At 38.7% G+C, this 14,491-nt stretch overlaps 1 protein-coding gene across 3 annotated transcripts in view; it reads right to left on the reverse strand.

The window, feature by feature from the left end:
- Window positions 1-7,978: 7,978 nt before the first annotated feature.
- The window catches only part of cabcoco1 (ciliary associated calcium binding coiled-coil 1), a 98,564-nt gene continuing 92,051 nt past the window's right edge, over window positions 7,979-14,491 (reverse strand). Inside the window, exons 8-9 of one of the 3 annotated variants that reach the window (XR_009507430.1) lie at window positions 13,656-13,781; window positions 7,979-13,523 (exon numbers count right to left, since the gene is read on the reverse strand). Coding sequence is in view for 1 of the 3 variants with exons in the window: in XM_059947370.1 (XP_059803353.1) it covers window positions 13,707-13,781 (75 nt within the window). In the remaining 2 variants the exon portion in view is untranslated. Of the gene's footprint in view, window positions 13,782-14,491 lie in introns of all 3 variants that reach the window. The other 2 variants (XR_009507429.1, XM_059947370.1) reach the window with 2 other exon arrangements.

Here is a 14,491-nt window from a genome sequence, read left to right on the forward strand (position 1 = left end):
ACCCTTGCACTCAAGAATTGGTGGATTTATTCAACAAAAGATTGATAATATTGTAATAATTTGTCATGTGATAATTCTGATGTCTCAACTTTCAATTTCATGCATAAAATTGTGGCAAAATCAACTACCAGGATCAAAATGTAAACAACTTTCTTCTAATGAATGAAACATTTTTGTAACTCACACAATAAACAGTTCTGTGAATTATTCACCACTTTAAAAAATTTCTTCCCCCAGCAGTTAATCTGATCAACCATTCTAATTAGCCACCCCCAGCCCCATCTATTACTAGATGAATTACTATATAGTTCAGGAGCATCTTTGCGAGAAGAGGAGTTGTCAATGTTTTCAGTCAACACTCTGCACCGACTGATTTTTCTTATATTTGTCAGGCGGCCCAGCAGCCATTTGGGAAGAAGGATTATAGGCAGTACAACCAGCAGGTGTAAGAACAGAATCAGTCTTTGAATGTCGAAGGTGCACGAGGTGGGAGCAAACGCATATCCATTACCTCAGTCACTGCACTGTAATACGTTAACTATATTTTATAATGCCATTTACATTGTAAATACATGCTGGCATTAATGTACTTCTGCACATTTTATTTCATATTTGTTCTTTAGCCTTTAAGTTTACTTTTATGTATTTATTTATTCTTTTAACTGTTAAACGCTGTTTTTGTTCATGTCTTGTCAACACACTACAGCAATTTCCTAATACATGTAAATGTTTATGATGAATAAAGTTGATCCTTGTTTAATGATCTTAGTTGCGGGTTCCCATAAGTCATGGCATTTAAATCTAGAAAGAATGGAAACATATCATATGTGGCATTGTGAAAGAAAAATACTGACGACTAACACCCTTACACTGATCAGATTCTGGGACTCAGCATTTAAAAGGGAAATTGATGCAGTCACAACAAAAATGCCTTTGAAAACAACTGCCTTAAAATGCACACGAACCACTACTTAACAATAGAGGATTGTCTTCCAAGCACATTACATTTTAATTGACAAATCCATTAAATTTACCATGGTTTCAATAGAAATGTAATCTCGTATATCAGGAAGAAGCTCGTCCAGTGTCTGCTATATTAATTAGCAGTGCAGAGTGAGGGAGAGATGGACTAATGCGTGTGGGGGATGTGAAAGCAAAGGTCAGCCTTTACAATCAGTCAATTGTTCACTGTATAAAATACAAAATTTCATGAATGAACAATTATACCACTGACAAAACAGACTTTCATTTCAATGGAGTGATTAAGAACATATGCATACCAAATGAAATTAAGTACATCATTATGTATATATCCATAAAACTAAGATAACTTGGTCAATTACCAAACAAAGGGTAGGAGTGAAACATATTACAATAAAGGATATGACCATCTAGTAATTCTGTGATAATCTCATACCTGAGTAATTCCTAAAATAATGTGAGATCTTAAATCCAAAATCTAAATCTTGGTTCTAAATAGTAATATGCCAATACTAATTTAAGAACATTACATTTCAAAATGGGGGTGTTATGATCTTGTAGCGTGATGCTGTTACAGCTCGGGGGGGGGGAGCGTTGGAGTTCAGAGTTCAGTTTTGACACCATCTGTGAAAAGTTTGTACAACCTTCCCATGAGCACATGGTTTTCCTCCGGGTGCTCTGATTTCCTCTCACAGTCCAAAGACATAAGATTAGTAGGTTAGATAGTCATTGTAAATTGTCCTGTGGTTAAATAAGTGGATGATGGTCTGTGCAGCTCGTGGGGCCAGAAAGGCCTATTCCATGCTCTTCCTCTAAATAAATAAATCAATGAATTCGTCAGAAACTGTCAGCCTTGCACAGGATAATGAAAAAAAGAAAATATTTCAATTGTGCCTTCCACCTTTATGCAATCTTTAAGCATGCAGATACTAGCAAGTTTGAGAAGTTAGACAATGAGAGCCACATTCACATTGTTTGGTGGTTATAATAAAGGGGGCAGCAGGCTCCGGGTTGTTAACAAGGGAGAGGACAGGGAAGTTAATAGAGAAGGTGATATTTTCATTCCTTGTACTTTAGTAAACATTCTCTGTTCCCAGGGTGTTGTGAGAAGGAGAAGGTGGAGATCTAACAAAAAAAAACTACTTGTATTCAGATAAATCTTTTCACTCTCTCAGGTAGACATAGAGTCACTAAAGCCAATGAAATACTTTGAAGGCTTTGTCACTGTTGTAATTTTAGGAATGCTGCAGCTAATTTACAAACACCAAATTCCCAAAAACTGAATTGTAATAAACAGTCAGAAAGCTGAGCTCAGAATTGTCTCAACTGTGCTGTGTGATCTTTTATACTTGCATAAGAAACCAACTTAATGATGAATCGGTGCAGAGCAGCACTGCAGTGAGGTAAAAGCCTGGCTCTTGCACACAGGTTTCAGGGGTTAACTCACACCCATGGCCTTTGCACTCAGGTGACAGTACCCTGCTGATACCTCCCTCATTTTCTCTCTCCTAAGTTATGATTTATACATAATTTGATTTAAACATAGAGCAAGCCTGGTTTAGTAGTTCCTTTTCCTAGAAATTCCTGAAATTTTACAGGAAGCTGGAATTTAATTAACTCAGTTATATCAGAAATGTTTATTGAATTCCGGGAAAGCTTTTTAGACCATGACACACTCTATGAGCAGTTTAGAACTGACTGCCCAATCATCCCCAGCCGGAGGCAAGACTGATGATTAAGGCATCGTCTGTTTTTTATTTAAAGCAGTTCCAATTTATTTTAAATTAAAATTACTGTCATGGTGATCAAACATATTTTTATGTTAACACAGTAAAAGATTTCAGTTAATATGACTTCATTAAGCTACAGACAATCTAATCTGTGAGGAGTCTTCTACTCGAATGACATGATATTCTACATAATCTTTTCTGTATAATGAAAAGGATAAATTTGCTTCCATTGTGACTTGACTTTTGTAAACGAATAAACCACTGAGAGGCACTGTCAGCAAGAACTTAATGCTAATTCTCTACTGATCACTGGTTAAACCTCGGCAGGAGAATCGCTGCAGTTCCACACATCCTACTTCAGCAAGGATTATCAGGTGAGGAGATGATGGAGAAAAATGACATTAGTGGCACAACGGCATCAGCGCCGGACTCCAGATCGAAGGCTCCGAAGTTCGAATCCAAGTCGGGCCACCCCCGAGCATGCTTTCCATCCGTGCCGGGTTGAGCATTGAGCTAGCCACTTGGCCTCACACAAAAAAAAACAAGGGTTGAGTCAGGAACGTTCATATCGTGACCCAGTTAATCTGAAAGGAGACCAATCCTGACACCATGCGCCAGACAAGAATGGCTGACTGTCTGGTGCGACTTGCTAATAAAAATTTTATGGAGAGGCATAATAAGTGAGGAGTGGGAGGAAACTTGTAAGTGGTGCTTAAGATTATTGAGGTAGCAAACAGTATAGAGCATAAAAAGGATAGAGTTACTCGGAGTAACCCACACAAAATGCTGGAGGAACTCAGTAGGTCCGGCAGCTGCAGGAGAATAAGCAGTCAATGCTTCGGTCTCTCAGCCCAAAACACCCATTATTTATTCCTCTTCGTGGATGCTGCCTAGCCAGCTGGGCTCCTCTTGCATTTTGTGTGTTTTACTCTGCATTTCCAGCATCTGCAGAATCTCTTGTGTTTAGAGTTACTCAGCCAAGTCAGGGAAGTGTGTCTGTGGAGAAAGAAACAGTGATAATAGTTCAACAGGTTAAAAATGGGTGAGAAACTGTTTCAACAAGCAATCTGCTGGAAGAGCTCAGCTGATCAAGCAGCATCTGCAGGAGGAAAGGAATTGCCATGAAACCCTGCACCAGGACAGGGAGTGCAGAAGCGAGATGTCTAGTCTTAAGAGAGTGGTAAGAAAGGAGTCTGAGGTGATGGGTGGACTGAAGAGGGGTATGAAATGACAGGCAAGTTGTACCTGGCAAGGGGATCGCTCCAGATTCTAGCATCTATGTGTCTTCAGAGACACTGCCAAGATTTAACATAAATGGTTTTTAAAAACCTGCAGACTGGGTTTAGGAAAAGGAGCGGATGGTGCTGAAGTTGATGAAGAGAATTCTATATATATATAGTAATTTCTGAGTCTGAAGTGGGGTTAGTGATTATTTTTCAAGGGGGACTGGATGAATGCAGGAAAGGGGAAAAGTGATACTATAAGGAAGCTGCCTGGGAGTGTGATTAATCGGGAGCATTTTCAAGGGACTGCTAAAGGCAGAGTGGGGGAATGGCATTGATTCTGTGCTGTGACAGTTTATCAGTTTATGATTTAGTTTACAGACGTAGTTTGACTAAATCCAGTGAAATCAATAAGATTGAAAAACTACAGAAAAATCTTACAAAGATATTGCTGGGACCTGAGGACCTGAGGTATAGGGAAAGGTTGAACAGATTAGGACTTTATTTCATGGAATTTAGGAGAAAGAGGGAAGATTTGATAGACATATACCAAATTATGAGTAGTATAGATAGATAATAGATCACCTCTGTCCCAACTTTTGCTGAGTGTGTTGCAGCCATCAAATTCTAAATTTGTGTATATTTACAAAATACAATTAAGTTGGTCAATAAAACTATTGAAAATCTTTTCTTTGTACTTCTGTCAGTTAAATAAAAGTTCACGTGAATTAACAGATCACAGATTTTTGTTTTTATTGCATTTTGGAAAATATCCCAACTTTTCTGGAAATAGGGTTTGTACATCCTGAAATGCTTTTTCTTCACAACCACCCATGAAAACAGAGGAGTCCCCCACAGAATGAATGACAGTTAAATGTTAGAACCCCAAAGTCACCCCCAGCTCCCCTCCCTCCCGCGTGTAAGTGCCAGCAAGCAACGATCCCCTCTTCCCCCACCAGCAAAGCAAAAGCATCAAGCATGAGCAAGGCAACAGCAAAGAGACAGACTTGCAGTTACTCAAAGTCTACCTGTTCACCTGGTATTCGACATTCCACAGGCTCTCTCTCTCTCTCTCTCTCTCTCTCTCTCCTCCCCCTAATAAGGGAGAAAGAGGTATCTTTGTTTCACAATGTTATTTGCTTATTTCTTATTGCTTTTTTTTTTGCAAATTGGGTCTTCTATTTTTTAAATGGGTTCTATTGGGTTTCTTTATTTTGTGGCTGCCTGTAAGGAGACAAATCTCAAGTTTGTATATAGTTATACCTACTTTGATAATAAATGTACTTTGAACTTTGAGAGTAAGAAACAGATGTAGGGGGCTTTGGTTTTCGAGCGCTATTGAGGCCCTGATTAAGAAAAAAAGGAGGTGCATAGCAAGTATAGGCAGGATAGCACTTCCTTTCCCAGTGGGGAATAAGGAAGCAGCTGTGAGCTTTGAGTGTCTGGTGATCTTTACCCTCCTAGGCCTCAGCAGCATGCCTCGCAAAGGTAGGATTATATGTCTATGTGGTCTCAAACATACAATAAAAATGTTATTTCAAATTCTATGTTTAAATATTGATATTGCTATCTACATGTAGCTGCCCTGGACTCACAGTCTGCTCCTACCTCTTGTGATTTTGTGAATTAGTCTAGTGAATTCAGCCCATTGAGTCTCCTTAGCCATTCAATCATGGTGGTTTTCACTAATCCATTTTCCTGCCTGCTTCTTGTATTGCCTTTACCTATCATGAACCCATCAATCTCTGGCTTAAATACACTGAACAAATTCACCTCCTCTGCCCTCTGTGGCAACAAATTCACCACCCTCTGGTCTTCTCATCTCAGATTTCAAGGGACGTCCTTTTAGGCTGTGCACACCACTGGATCCGGGCCTTTCAGTATCCATCTGGTTGAGTGAGATTCCTTCATTCTTCTGAACTCCATCCAGTACAGGCCTAGGCCTTTTAAGCCCCTGTGGTATCCTATTTTTCAATCATGTCCTCTATCACTTGAGTTCTCCATAGCATAGCAAGTGGTAGGTCCCTGCAAGGGGATGCCAGGGATGGTGGTGGAAACAGATAAAATGACATTTAGACAGGCACGTGAACATGCAGGGAGAGCAGGGATATGGATCATGAGCTGGTAGATGGGTTTAGTTTAATTCAGCAATGTGGTCAGTACAGTTATAGTGGGCCAAAGTGTATGTTACTCCGTTATAGCTTTCTGTATTGGACTGTGGCGTCTTGTGGTTAGTACACATCTGCCTTGTTTGCTATTGTGAAATTGGCTCATTATATTAGACATTGCAATTCAATTCATGAACAGCAGAGTTTTTTTTTTAGCCAATTCAGTACAAGCCTTCTCACTTCTAACAGCTGTGGAAATGTTCTATGGCCGTGGAGGTGTCATTTTCTTTTAACAAAACTGCTAAGTATTTCTGTTGAACAAATCTAAGACATATGGAAATAGTGGTGGAGGCATAATCACAGTTAATTGGAAAACTTAAAGTGAAGCATAAATGAAAATAAAACATCTAGAGTTCAGACATATAATTGCTGTAATTAAGTCTCCTATTTTGTCTAATCAGGCCTAAATCGGGAAGCCAATTACTGTACTACATTTCCCAGTATTCACAGCAGGGCACTATTCAGTAAGAGGGAGAAGAAGAAAATGCTGAGCTGATATAATCTGATTACTTGGGTAAAGTTCAACAATTTGCAGGCTAGGTTGCAAATACAGTTCCATTTTATTAACTGATATTACACATTTGGAATTTAAATCTCGCATTTTGAAGTGGTTCCAGTATGCAATTTTTTTTTGGATAACAAGATCACAGGCTAATTATAGATAAGGAAAATCTTCCTGACCAACTTGACTGGTCTATTCAGAAACACACTAACACTTCTTCAACATGCCATATAATTGTTTATGAATATTTCCTGTAATTTTGCCTGAACTTGAAAATCATTCTCTGTATGAATAATGTCCTTGCAAGAACTTTCTTGAAAAATAATATCCGAATTTTATTTATTTTGTTTTATTTAGAGATAGAGCACTGTAACAGTCCTTCCGGCCCATCGAGCTCACGGTGCCCAATTACACCCGAGTGACCAATTAACCTACTAACCCATACATCTTTGGAATGTGGAAGGAAACTGGAGCACCTGGAGGAAACACACAGAGTCACAGAGAGAATGGCCAAACTCATTATAGATAGCAGGAAGAATTGAACCCAGATCACCGATGCTGCGATAGTACTATCGTACTGCCCCTAGTAGTGAAATGATCATTAATGAATTCAGTGGGGAACTCTAGAGAAGTCTTTCTTTTACCTAGATCCAGCTTGTATCACATAGAATCTATTTCTCAGGCACTAAGCATGTAGATTTGGTTTTACAAAGAGTAGATCATGTTAGCAAACATACTGAGTAAAGCCACACAATCACAAGATTCAACCAGATGCCTCTTTGTGTGATTGCAGTGGGCATATCTTAACTCTTTCTACCTGCAGTCATCCATTGTGTGATGTTACCAGTTAAGTATTTCTGTTGACATTAATTGGAGTCCAAAGTGTCAAATTATAATGTTGTAGAATGATTTTATCAGAACTGAGTGGGTAATGTGCTCATCTCTTGATTCACTTCAGTTTGATATACCCTGATGCTGACATCAGAATTGATCAGGTAACTTAAGAACTTGCTGCAGACTTTTCAAATACTTAGAAAACCTGAACATGGTTCACCTGAGTGCATGGTTTAAGCAGAGGGCTCTAGGTAGAAGGTGCAGCCCTTGGAAGTAGCCTCTTCACAGATGGGGACATGTTTGCCTTCTGCTCAACGTGTCCAACTCATACTGTGTGGCCATCGAGATTCAACTGTGATCAAATAACTACTTATCAGATGATGAGGCTCTGAATGAAACTTCCTTGTATTTTCCTCAAACACTGGCAATACATTGTTTAACTCTGGCCAATCTTTCCAAATTTATCTTTTTTTGTAGTTCCCTCCCACACCTCAAAACCCATCATTAATAAATTAAAAATAAGACACTGAAAACTGCTGGAAATGTTCGTGAAATGTTTACCAGCTATCAAATGCCAATGGTTACAAATAATCACAGAAAGAATTATTACTCAATTAAGAGGGATCCTCAAGTTATTCAGTGCTAACACACTTTAGAGTAACTGTACAGAAAGATGAAATATAACATACTGATGAAAGGTTATCAATCTGATGTGTGAATTTTGTTTCTCTCCACAGGCTGCTGGAGGGTGTACTATGTACTATATTTGAAGTATACTCATTGTTGTAATGTAGGAGATTAGGAAACCAATTTTTATCATGCTGGCATAGTGAGCAGTACCTCTGCCTCACAGCTCCTGCCATCTGCACGCTCTCCCGACCACAGGGCTTTCTTCTGGATATTCCCACTTCCTAAAGTGTGCGGGTTGGTAAATTAGTTGGTTATTGTAGACTGCCCCAATATCAAAGTTAATTTATTATCAAAGTACATGTATGTCATCACGTACTACCTTAAGATTCATTTTTTGCAAGCTTTTACAGGAAAAAGAAATACAATAGAACTTATGAAAAGCTATACATATTTACTGACATACAACCAATTTGCAAAAGAAGATAAATTGGGCAAATTTAAAAAATACTGAGAACATGAGTTATTGTGTGCTTGAAAGTGAGTCCATAGATTATGGAATCAGTTCAGAGTTGAGGTGACTGAAGTTATCCATGATGTTTCAGGAGCCTCATGGTTGGAGGGTAATATCTGTTCCTGAACCTGGTGCTGTACGAACTAAGGCTCCTGTACCTCCTGCCTGATGGTAGTACAGAGATGAAGACGGTCCTTGATGATATGAGAGGATGGTAGAAAAGACGGTAATAAGGCATGTGAGAAAATGTGATAAAATGTTTCAGGGAAGTAGGGGAAGAGAATTGTTGAAAAACTCTGCAATGGCTCCCCATATTTTAAGGATATATGGGAAAATATCCAATGAACATCAATGTGATCATGATGAAATAAACTGTTGAGTGAGGGTTAGGTATTGATGCAGATCCCGGAAAGAACTTCCTAGCTATATGAGATAGAATCTAGTTAGCACACCAACAGCTTCATCAGAGCTGTCACCTTAAGTCAGCATGGTTTACCCCATTATATATAACTGACCTCTGGTGGAATGAAATGGATGTTTCTTCTTCCTTAACATACATCTTCGTGGCAAGACTAGGAAGCAGCTTAAATGCCAGCTACAAAGACATGCAGTGCCAATCTTCCAGGCTAAATACAGTTGCATGGGACTAAACAGCCTGGTATAAAAATGTGTAGTATACAATTCTGCCTTTTATAAAATAAAATTACCTGGTAATATAAAACATTTTTGGTTTAATTAAAATGTCCAAGCCAGATATATGCACAAAATCAAATATTTTCAACAGATGAATTTAAAATTATAGCTGAAGTTTCAGAGTGATGGATCTGCAAATATTTCTACTATTAATTTTCTCATCACTGCAATTATCAAATTGAACAGAAGGGGGCAAGATTACAACAGGGTCACTTTGTCAAAAAATGACTAACTGGGAGTTAATCACAATGATGCAGCCAGTTCAGAGTTGTTTTGCAGATAGCTGCAAAAAACTCTGTAAATCTGTAATTAATAATCAACTACCACATTTTTAAAATGTCTTCACTGCAGTCAACCACAGCTTGATAATCCCTGTCATTAAGTCTCCTACCCCAGCCCCCTGAGCATTTGATTTTCTTCCCCACAACAAATTGCCAAACCTTCAGCAGCCCCAGCCACAAACCCTCTCTGAACCTCTTAATCTCTTTTTCCATCTTTTAAGATGCTTCTTAAAACCCGTCGCTTTATCAACCTTGTTTATTGGCTCAATGCTAATGATGCTACATAAGTACAAGCTGTTGCTGAGAATTTGAAGTGCCACTCTGTTGTAATCTGTAGAAAGCAATGTGCGCAGCAGGACACTGCAGGGAAAACCACCCAGTCACAAACAGGTTACCTCTGTGTACAGAGCAGCAGAGTTTTGAATTAGTGAACACAAGATGCTGGGGAAACTCAGCAGGTCAGGCAGCATCTATGGAGAGAAATGAACAGTTGAAATTTTGGGTTGTGAATCTTAATGTGAACTCACATCTGGATTTCAACTTGTGAATGTGGGAACTTCCATCACACTCATTAATCTAATTTTAGTTGCATTTTATTTTCATAATTCATCTTAGGAAAATAAATACTCTATCACACAACTTTGTTGATTAACATGTTGCAGATTGTAATTTTTCAGGTTGTAATATAATCTCAGGATCATAAGGATTTTAAAACTGATCATTCCCTCTCAAAGTTGCTCATCAATAATCACAGGCACATGAATGAGCAATCATGTGATTGTTCATTGTGTAGTTCAGATGATTATGTCTAAGGCTACGTCCACACTAGACCGGATAATTTTGAAAGTGCTGGTTTTGCGTAAAAACGATAGGCGTCCACACCAGGCGTTTTTGAAAATACCTCTGTCCACATTAGAACAGGTATTTGGGCAAATCTCCTCCTGCTGGGCAAGCGCAGGAGAAAACAAGCAACATGTTTGGTGTCGAATCTCGCTGTGAAAGACTTGGAGCGCATTTGTCCAGTTACAGACTAGTAAAAACTTAGGAAATTGCCAAACAACAGACAGCCATTGGCTCTTGCGCAGGAGGATTTAAAACTAAAACAAACCACTGGAGCGTATGGAGTCAACCAACAGGGAGTTCATGAACAGTACTGGAAACATTTCCTACAGCCATAGTTTCTTTACTGATTAAAGGAATGATAACTACCACTAAATGCAATAAGTTACTGGGCAAAAGTGAAATTTGCTGTTACCTCATTTGTTTGCCTTTACTTTTACCATGTCTTTCTGTATTATTTTGCTGTATTTAACATGTGCAATAAAACTACTGGGCAAAAGTGATTTTATTTTTACCTGAGTAAAAGTGAAACTTACAATTTTCCTGTTTTGGCCTTAATGTTTTTATGTCTATGCCAAACATAAGCTACTACTTAAAAATATCATTTTGGAAATAGTGCCAATTGCATCTATTGAATGTTTGCACAAGCAATACATTAATAAAGCACCCTGTTAAATGTATAAAACATGTCTGAATCAGTGTTATCTTGTATTTGCGTACAATGTTACATTAGGCTGTAACACATCTATTGTCAGAGAAGTACTTGCATAAACAGGGCCAAGTGAGTACACTTATTTATTCAGTAAGTTATGGGTCAAAGTATTCGGTGAGTACATTTCTAACTATTCTGGTTTTAGTCTTGTTGCCGTCTGTTCTGAAATTGTTAGGTTGTGTGGGGGTTTGAAATTCTCTGTCATACTGCAAAGCTGCAGTAACATTCTGCTCAGGGACAGTTTCCTAAAGCCGTCAGCCATTGTTGTGGTGCTGGAGGTTGCGTTCAAGAAAATTATGAAATGCCGCGCTGCCGCTACCATCTGTTTTGGTACGTCATGACAGCGCTTTTAAAAAGCTCCATTACCCCGTCCACACTACACTGGCCAATCGGCATTTTCAGATTTAAACACACTGGAGAGCATTTTAGAAAAGCCCCATTTTCAGGAGAGGGAAACGCCATTTCAGTGTGGACGGAGGGTCAAAACGAAGAGAAAAAGCTTTGGTTACGGATTTATCCAGTCTAGTGTGGACATGGATGTCAGTACAAACTTGAAAATTTACTTTCCATCACCTGAAACCCATGGAGTCACCTGGACAAGATGGACTACACCCCATAGTTCTGAAAGAGGTAACAGAAATAATTGTGGAGGCATAAGTCAAGATCTTTCAAGAATCATTAGTCAGGAATGGTTCCAGGCTACTGGGAAATTACAGATTTACTCCACTCTTAAAAAGTGAGGTAGGCAAAAGGCAAGAAATTATAGGCCAGTTAGCCTGACTTCAGTGGTGATAAGATTTTATAGTCCATTATTAAGAATTCCTGCTTTACTACTAGTAGGTGAAGGTGGGGAGAAAGAATGTATATTGTGGATTATAGTTCTATTAAATGTAAATAGATTTAAATAATAAAAATTTTTGTGCATAATTTTCAAAGAAATTTAAGTAGTGGTTACATTGCTAAGTAACAGTGGTTTTGACTGCTAGTCTATAAAATGTGAATTCACAGTGGTTGTTTGTGAAGGTTCAGGAGCTTGAAGATTCGTACGGCCAGATTTGGGAACAGCTTCTTTCCAACTGAGATAAGACTGCTGAACGGATCCTGACCTGGATCTGGGCCGTACCTTCCAAATATCCGGGCCTGGCTTACACTACCATACTTCTCCTTTTCTGTTTTCTAATTATGATTTATAATTTAATTTTTTATTATATTTACTTCAATTTGTACTCCAGGGAGCGTGAAGCGCAGAATCAAATATCGCTGTGATGATTGTACACTCTAGTATCAACTGTTTGGTGACAATAAAGTAAAGTAAGTAAGAATGGCAGCTTAATTTTTAAGGATACAATCTCAGTAAAATTTATCATGAAGCGTATGAGTGATAGGAGGTGTTTCCTATACTGTGGGCAGGATAATTGCTATCATTGATTGGTCTGATTCACACCCCCAGCAACATCTGACTCCTATTAACAACTGGGCGAAGAAACTCCATTAAATCTCACTTCATTCTTTCTCCTCCTCACCTAGGTTCACCTCTCACCTTCCAGCTTATAGTCCTTCCCTGCCCCCACCCCACCTGATCAAGCCTGCACAAGCAAGGACCGCTCAGTCTCCACCCAACTAACAGGAGTCACCTGCCAGTTGTTTCTAACGTATCACTTGCATCCTATTTAAACCCAGCTGTTAACCACTGTGCTTGTTCACCCATTGAAACAGCCAGCCTCAACCTGTTGCTCTAAGCCTTCAGTTACCTTGTTACCTAGAGTTTAGTATCTGTTCTCTCTTGTTTTGTGGCCCCTTGTGGTTTGTAATTTTGAAACTGAATATTAAAGCTAATGTTCATCACTAAGTCATCTCTGCTGCTCTGCTTTTGGGTCGAGTCTCCCCTATGTTTACTGACAACCACCTCAGTTTGGCTTCTTCCCCTTCCTTTCTAGTCCTGATGAAGGTTATCGGCTAGAAATGTTGACTATTATTTCCTCTCTATAGATGCTGCTGACCTGCAGTGTTCCTCCAGTACTCTGTGTGTGTTACTTTTAAATCTAACAGAATGGACTATTTTTGTTGTCTTTGCACAAACCAGTGATAAATGTTTATTTCCTTTGTCTTTATTCTTTCTACAGGAATCGCGCCTCTCTAGTTCCTCTCCCTTCCTCTTCAATCAGTTGTTTCCTCTTCATTGTAAGTTAGTCTGAGACTGTGCTCTGGAGGCAGGGCAAAAGCCTGTTCTCCCAGCTGGAGCTGGTGTGCGCAGTGGAGTACACAACAAAATAATTTCCACTGAATGTATAGTTAAACTAAGAAAATTATTAATATCTATAACTGAGCAATGAACAAAACAGCTATGGACTATAATCCTACCAGGAAATGTGATTGGCATCATCTTGAGAATCTTTGATAGTTTCTTGTAAACATACACTACATAAGGAGACAAAACACAAGGCAACAAAATGTTCAATGCTTTTTCATGAAAACAAGGAATGGTTTTGAGATCTCTCCTCACTTTTGCCTACTTTCCAATGGAATAATTATCTTAGCAAACAGCAACACCTATGGGGCTGTTGTTTCCTGGAAATCCAGCAGCTGCTCCAATCTCAATGCTCACAGCTTTCTCAGTTTATTGATTCTTGCAGCGAAGGCCTCTTCTTGCCTTTGTAGCTTTTCGCCTATCTCGCTCTGTGGAGATGACAGGATAGGGTTAATGAAGAAACTGTTGTACAATTATAGGTTTGTACTTGGCTACTGTTGGTTGGCAACACTTGTACTCCCTCCTTCCTGTTTTTCATAAATGGAGGAGATATCCCTGACTATGTGTGATAACAGTTTATCTTATAGTTTACAACATTGCCCATCCAGCCCTCCCAATATGTATTATATCTACTATGAACAGAAGGTGAGAGGAAGTGTATATTCTGATTATTACTCATAGATTGAAAACAAGAGATATACTCTTTTGCTGAGAAGGCCTGAAAGCTCAGTCAACAATATAGTTACAGCTGATGTGCTGAAATGCAATTTAACTGGATAAGAAATAGACACAAGTATTATATGCTGAGTACATGTATTTCTTATTTATGGCAAGAGCCATGCAGGAAACTAATTTTAGTTTTAAGTTGTTCACTTCAAACTGTTTAATTGAAAAGGAACAGCATAATGGCTCTCAAGTACCTTAATAACAGGAAATTAGACATTTTTAAAAATATCACAAAATACTTTTAGCACCAGAACCACATCCCTCTTGCTTTTTAAAGAAGGAGTCAATCATAGAGATTGCCCAAGAGAATCAATGATGGGCAATGGGATGAGAATGCATGTTTATCTGGTGCACATTAAAGAGGTTATCAGAGAAATGATAATTGTGTGAACTGGACATAGTTCTCCAGAGG

This window comes from Hypanus sabinus, chromosome 22 (genome assembly GCF_030144855.1).
Source record: "Hypanus sabinus isolate sHypSab1 chromosome 22, sHypSab1.hap1, whole genome shotgun sequence".
Taxonomy (NCBI): domain Eukaryota; kingdom Metazoa; phylum Chordata; class Chondrichthyes; order Myliobatiformes; family Dasyatidae; genus Hypanus; species Hypanus sabinus.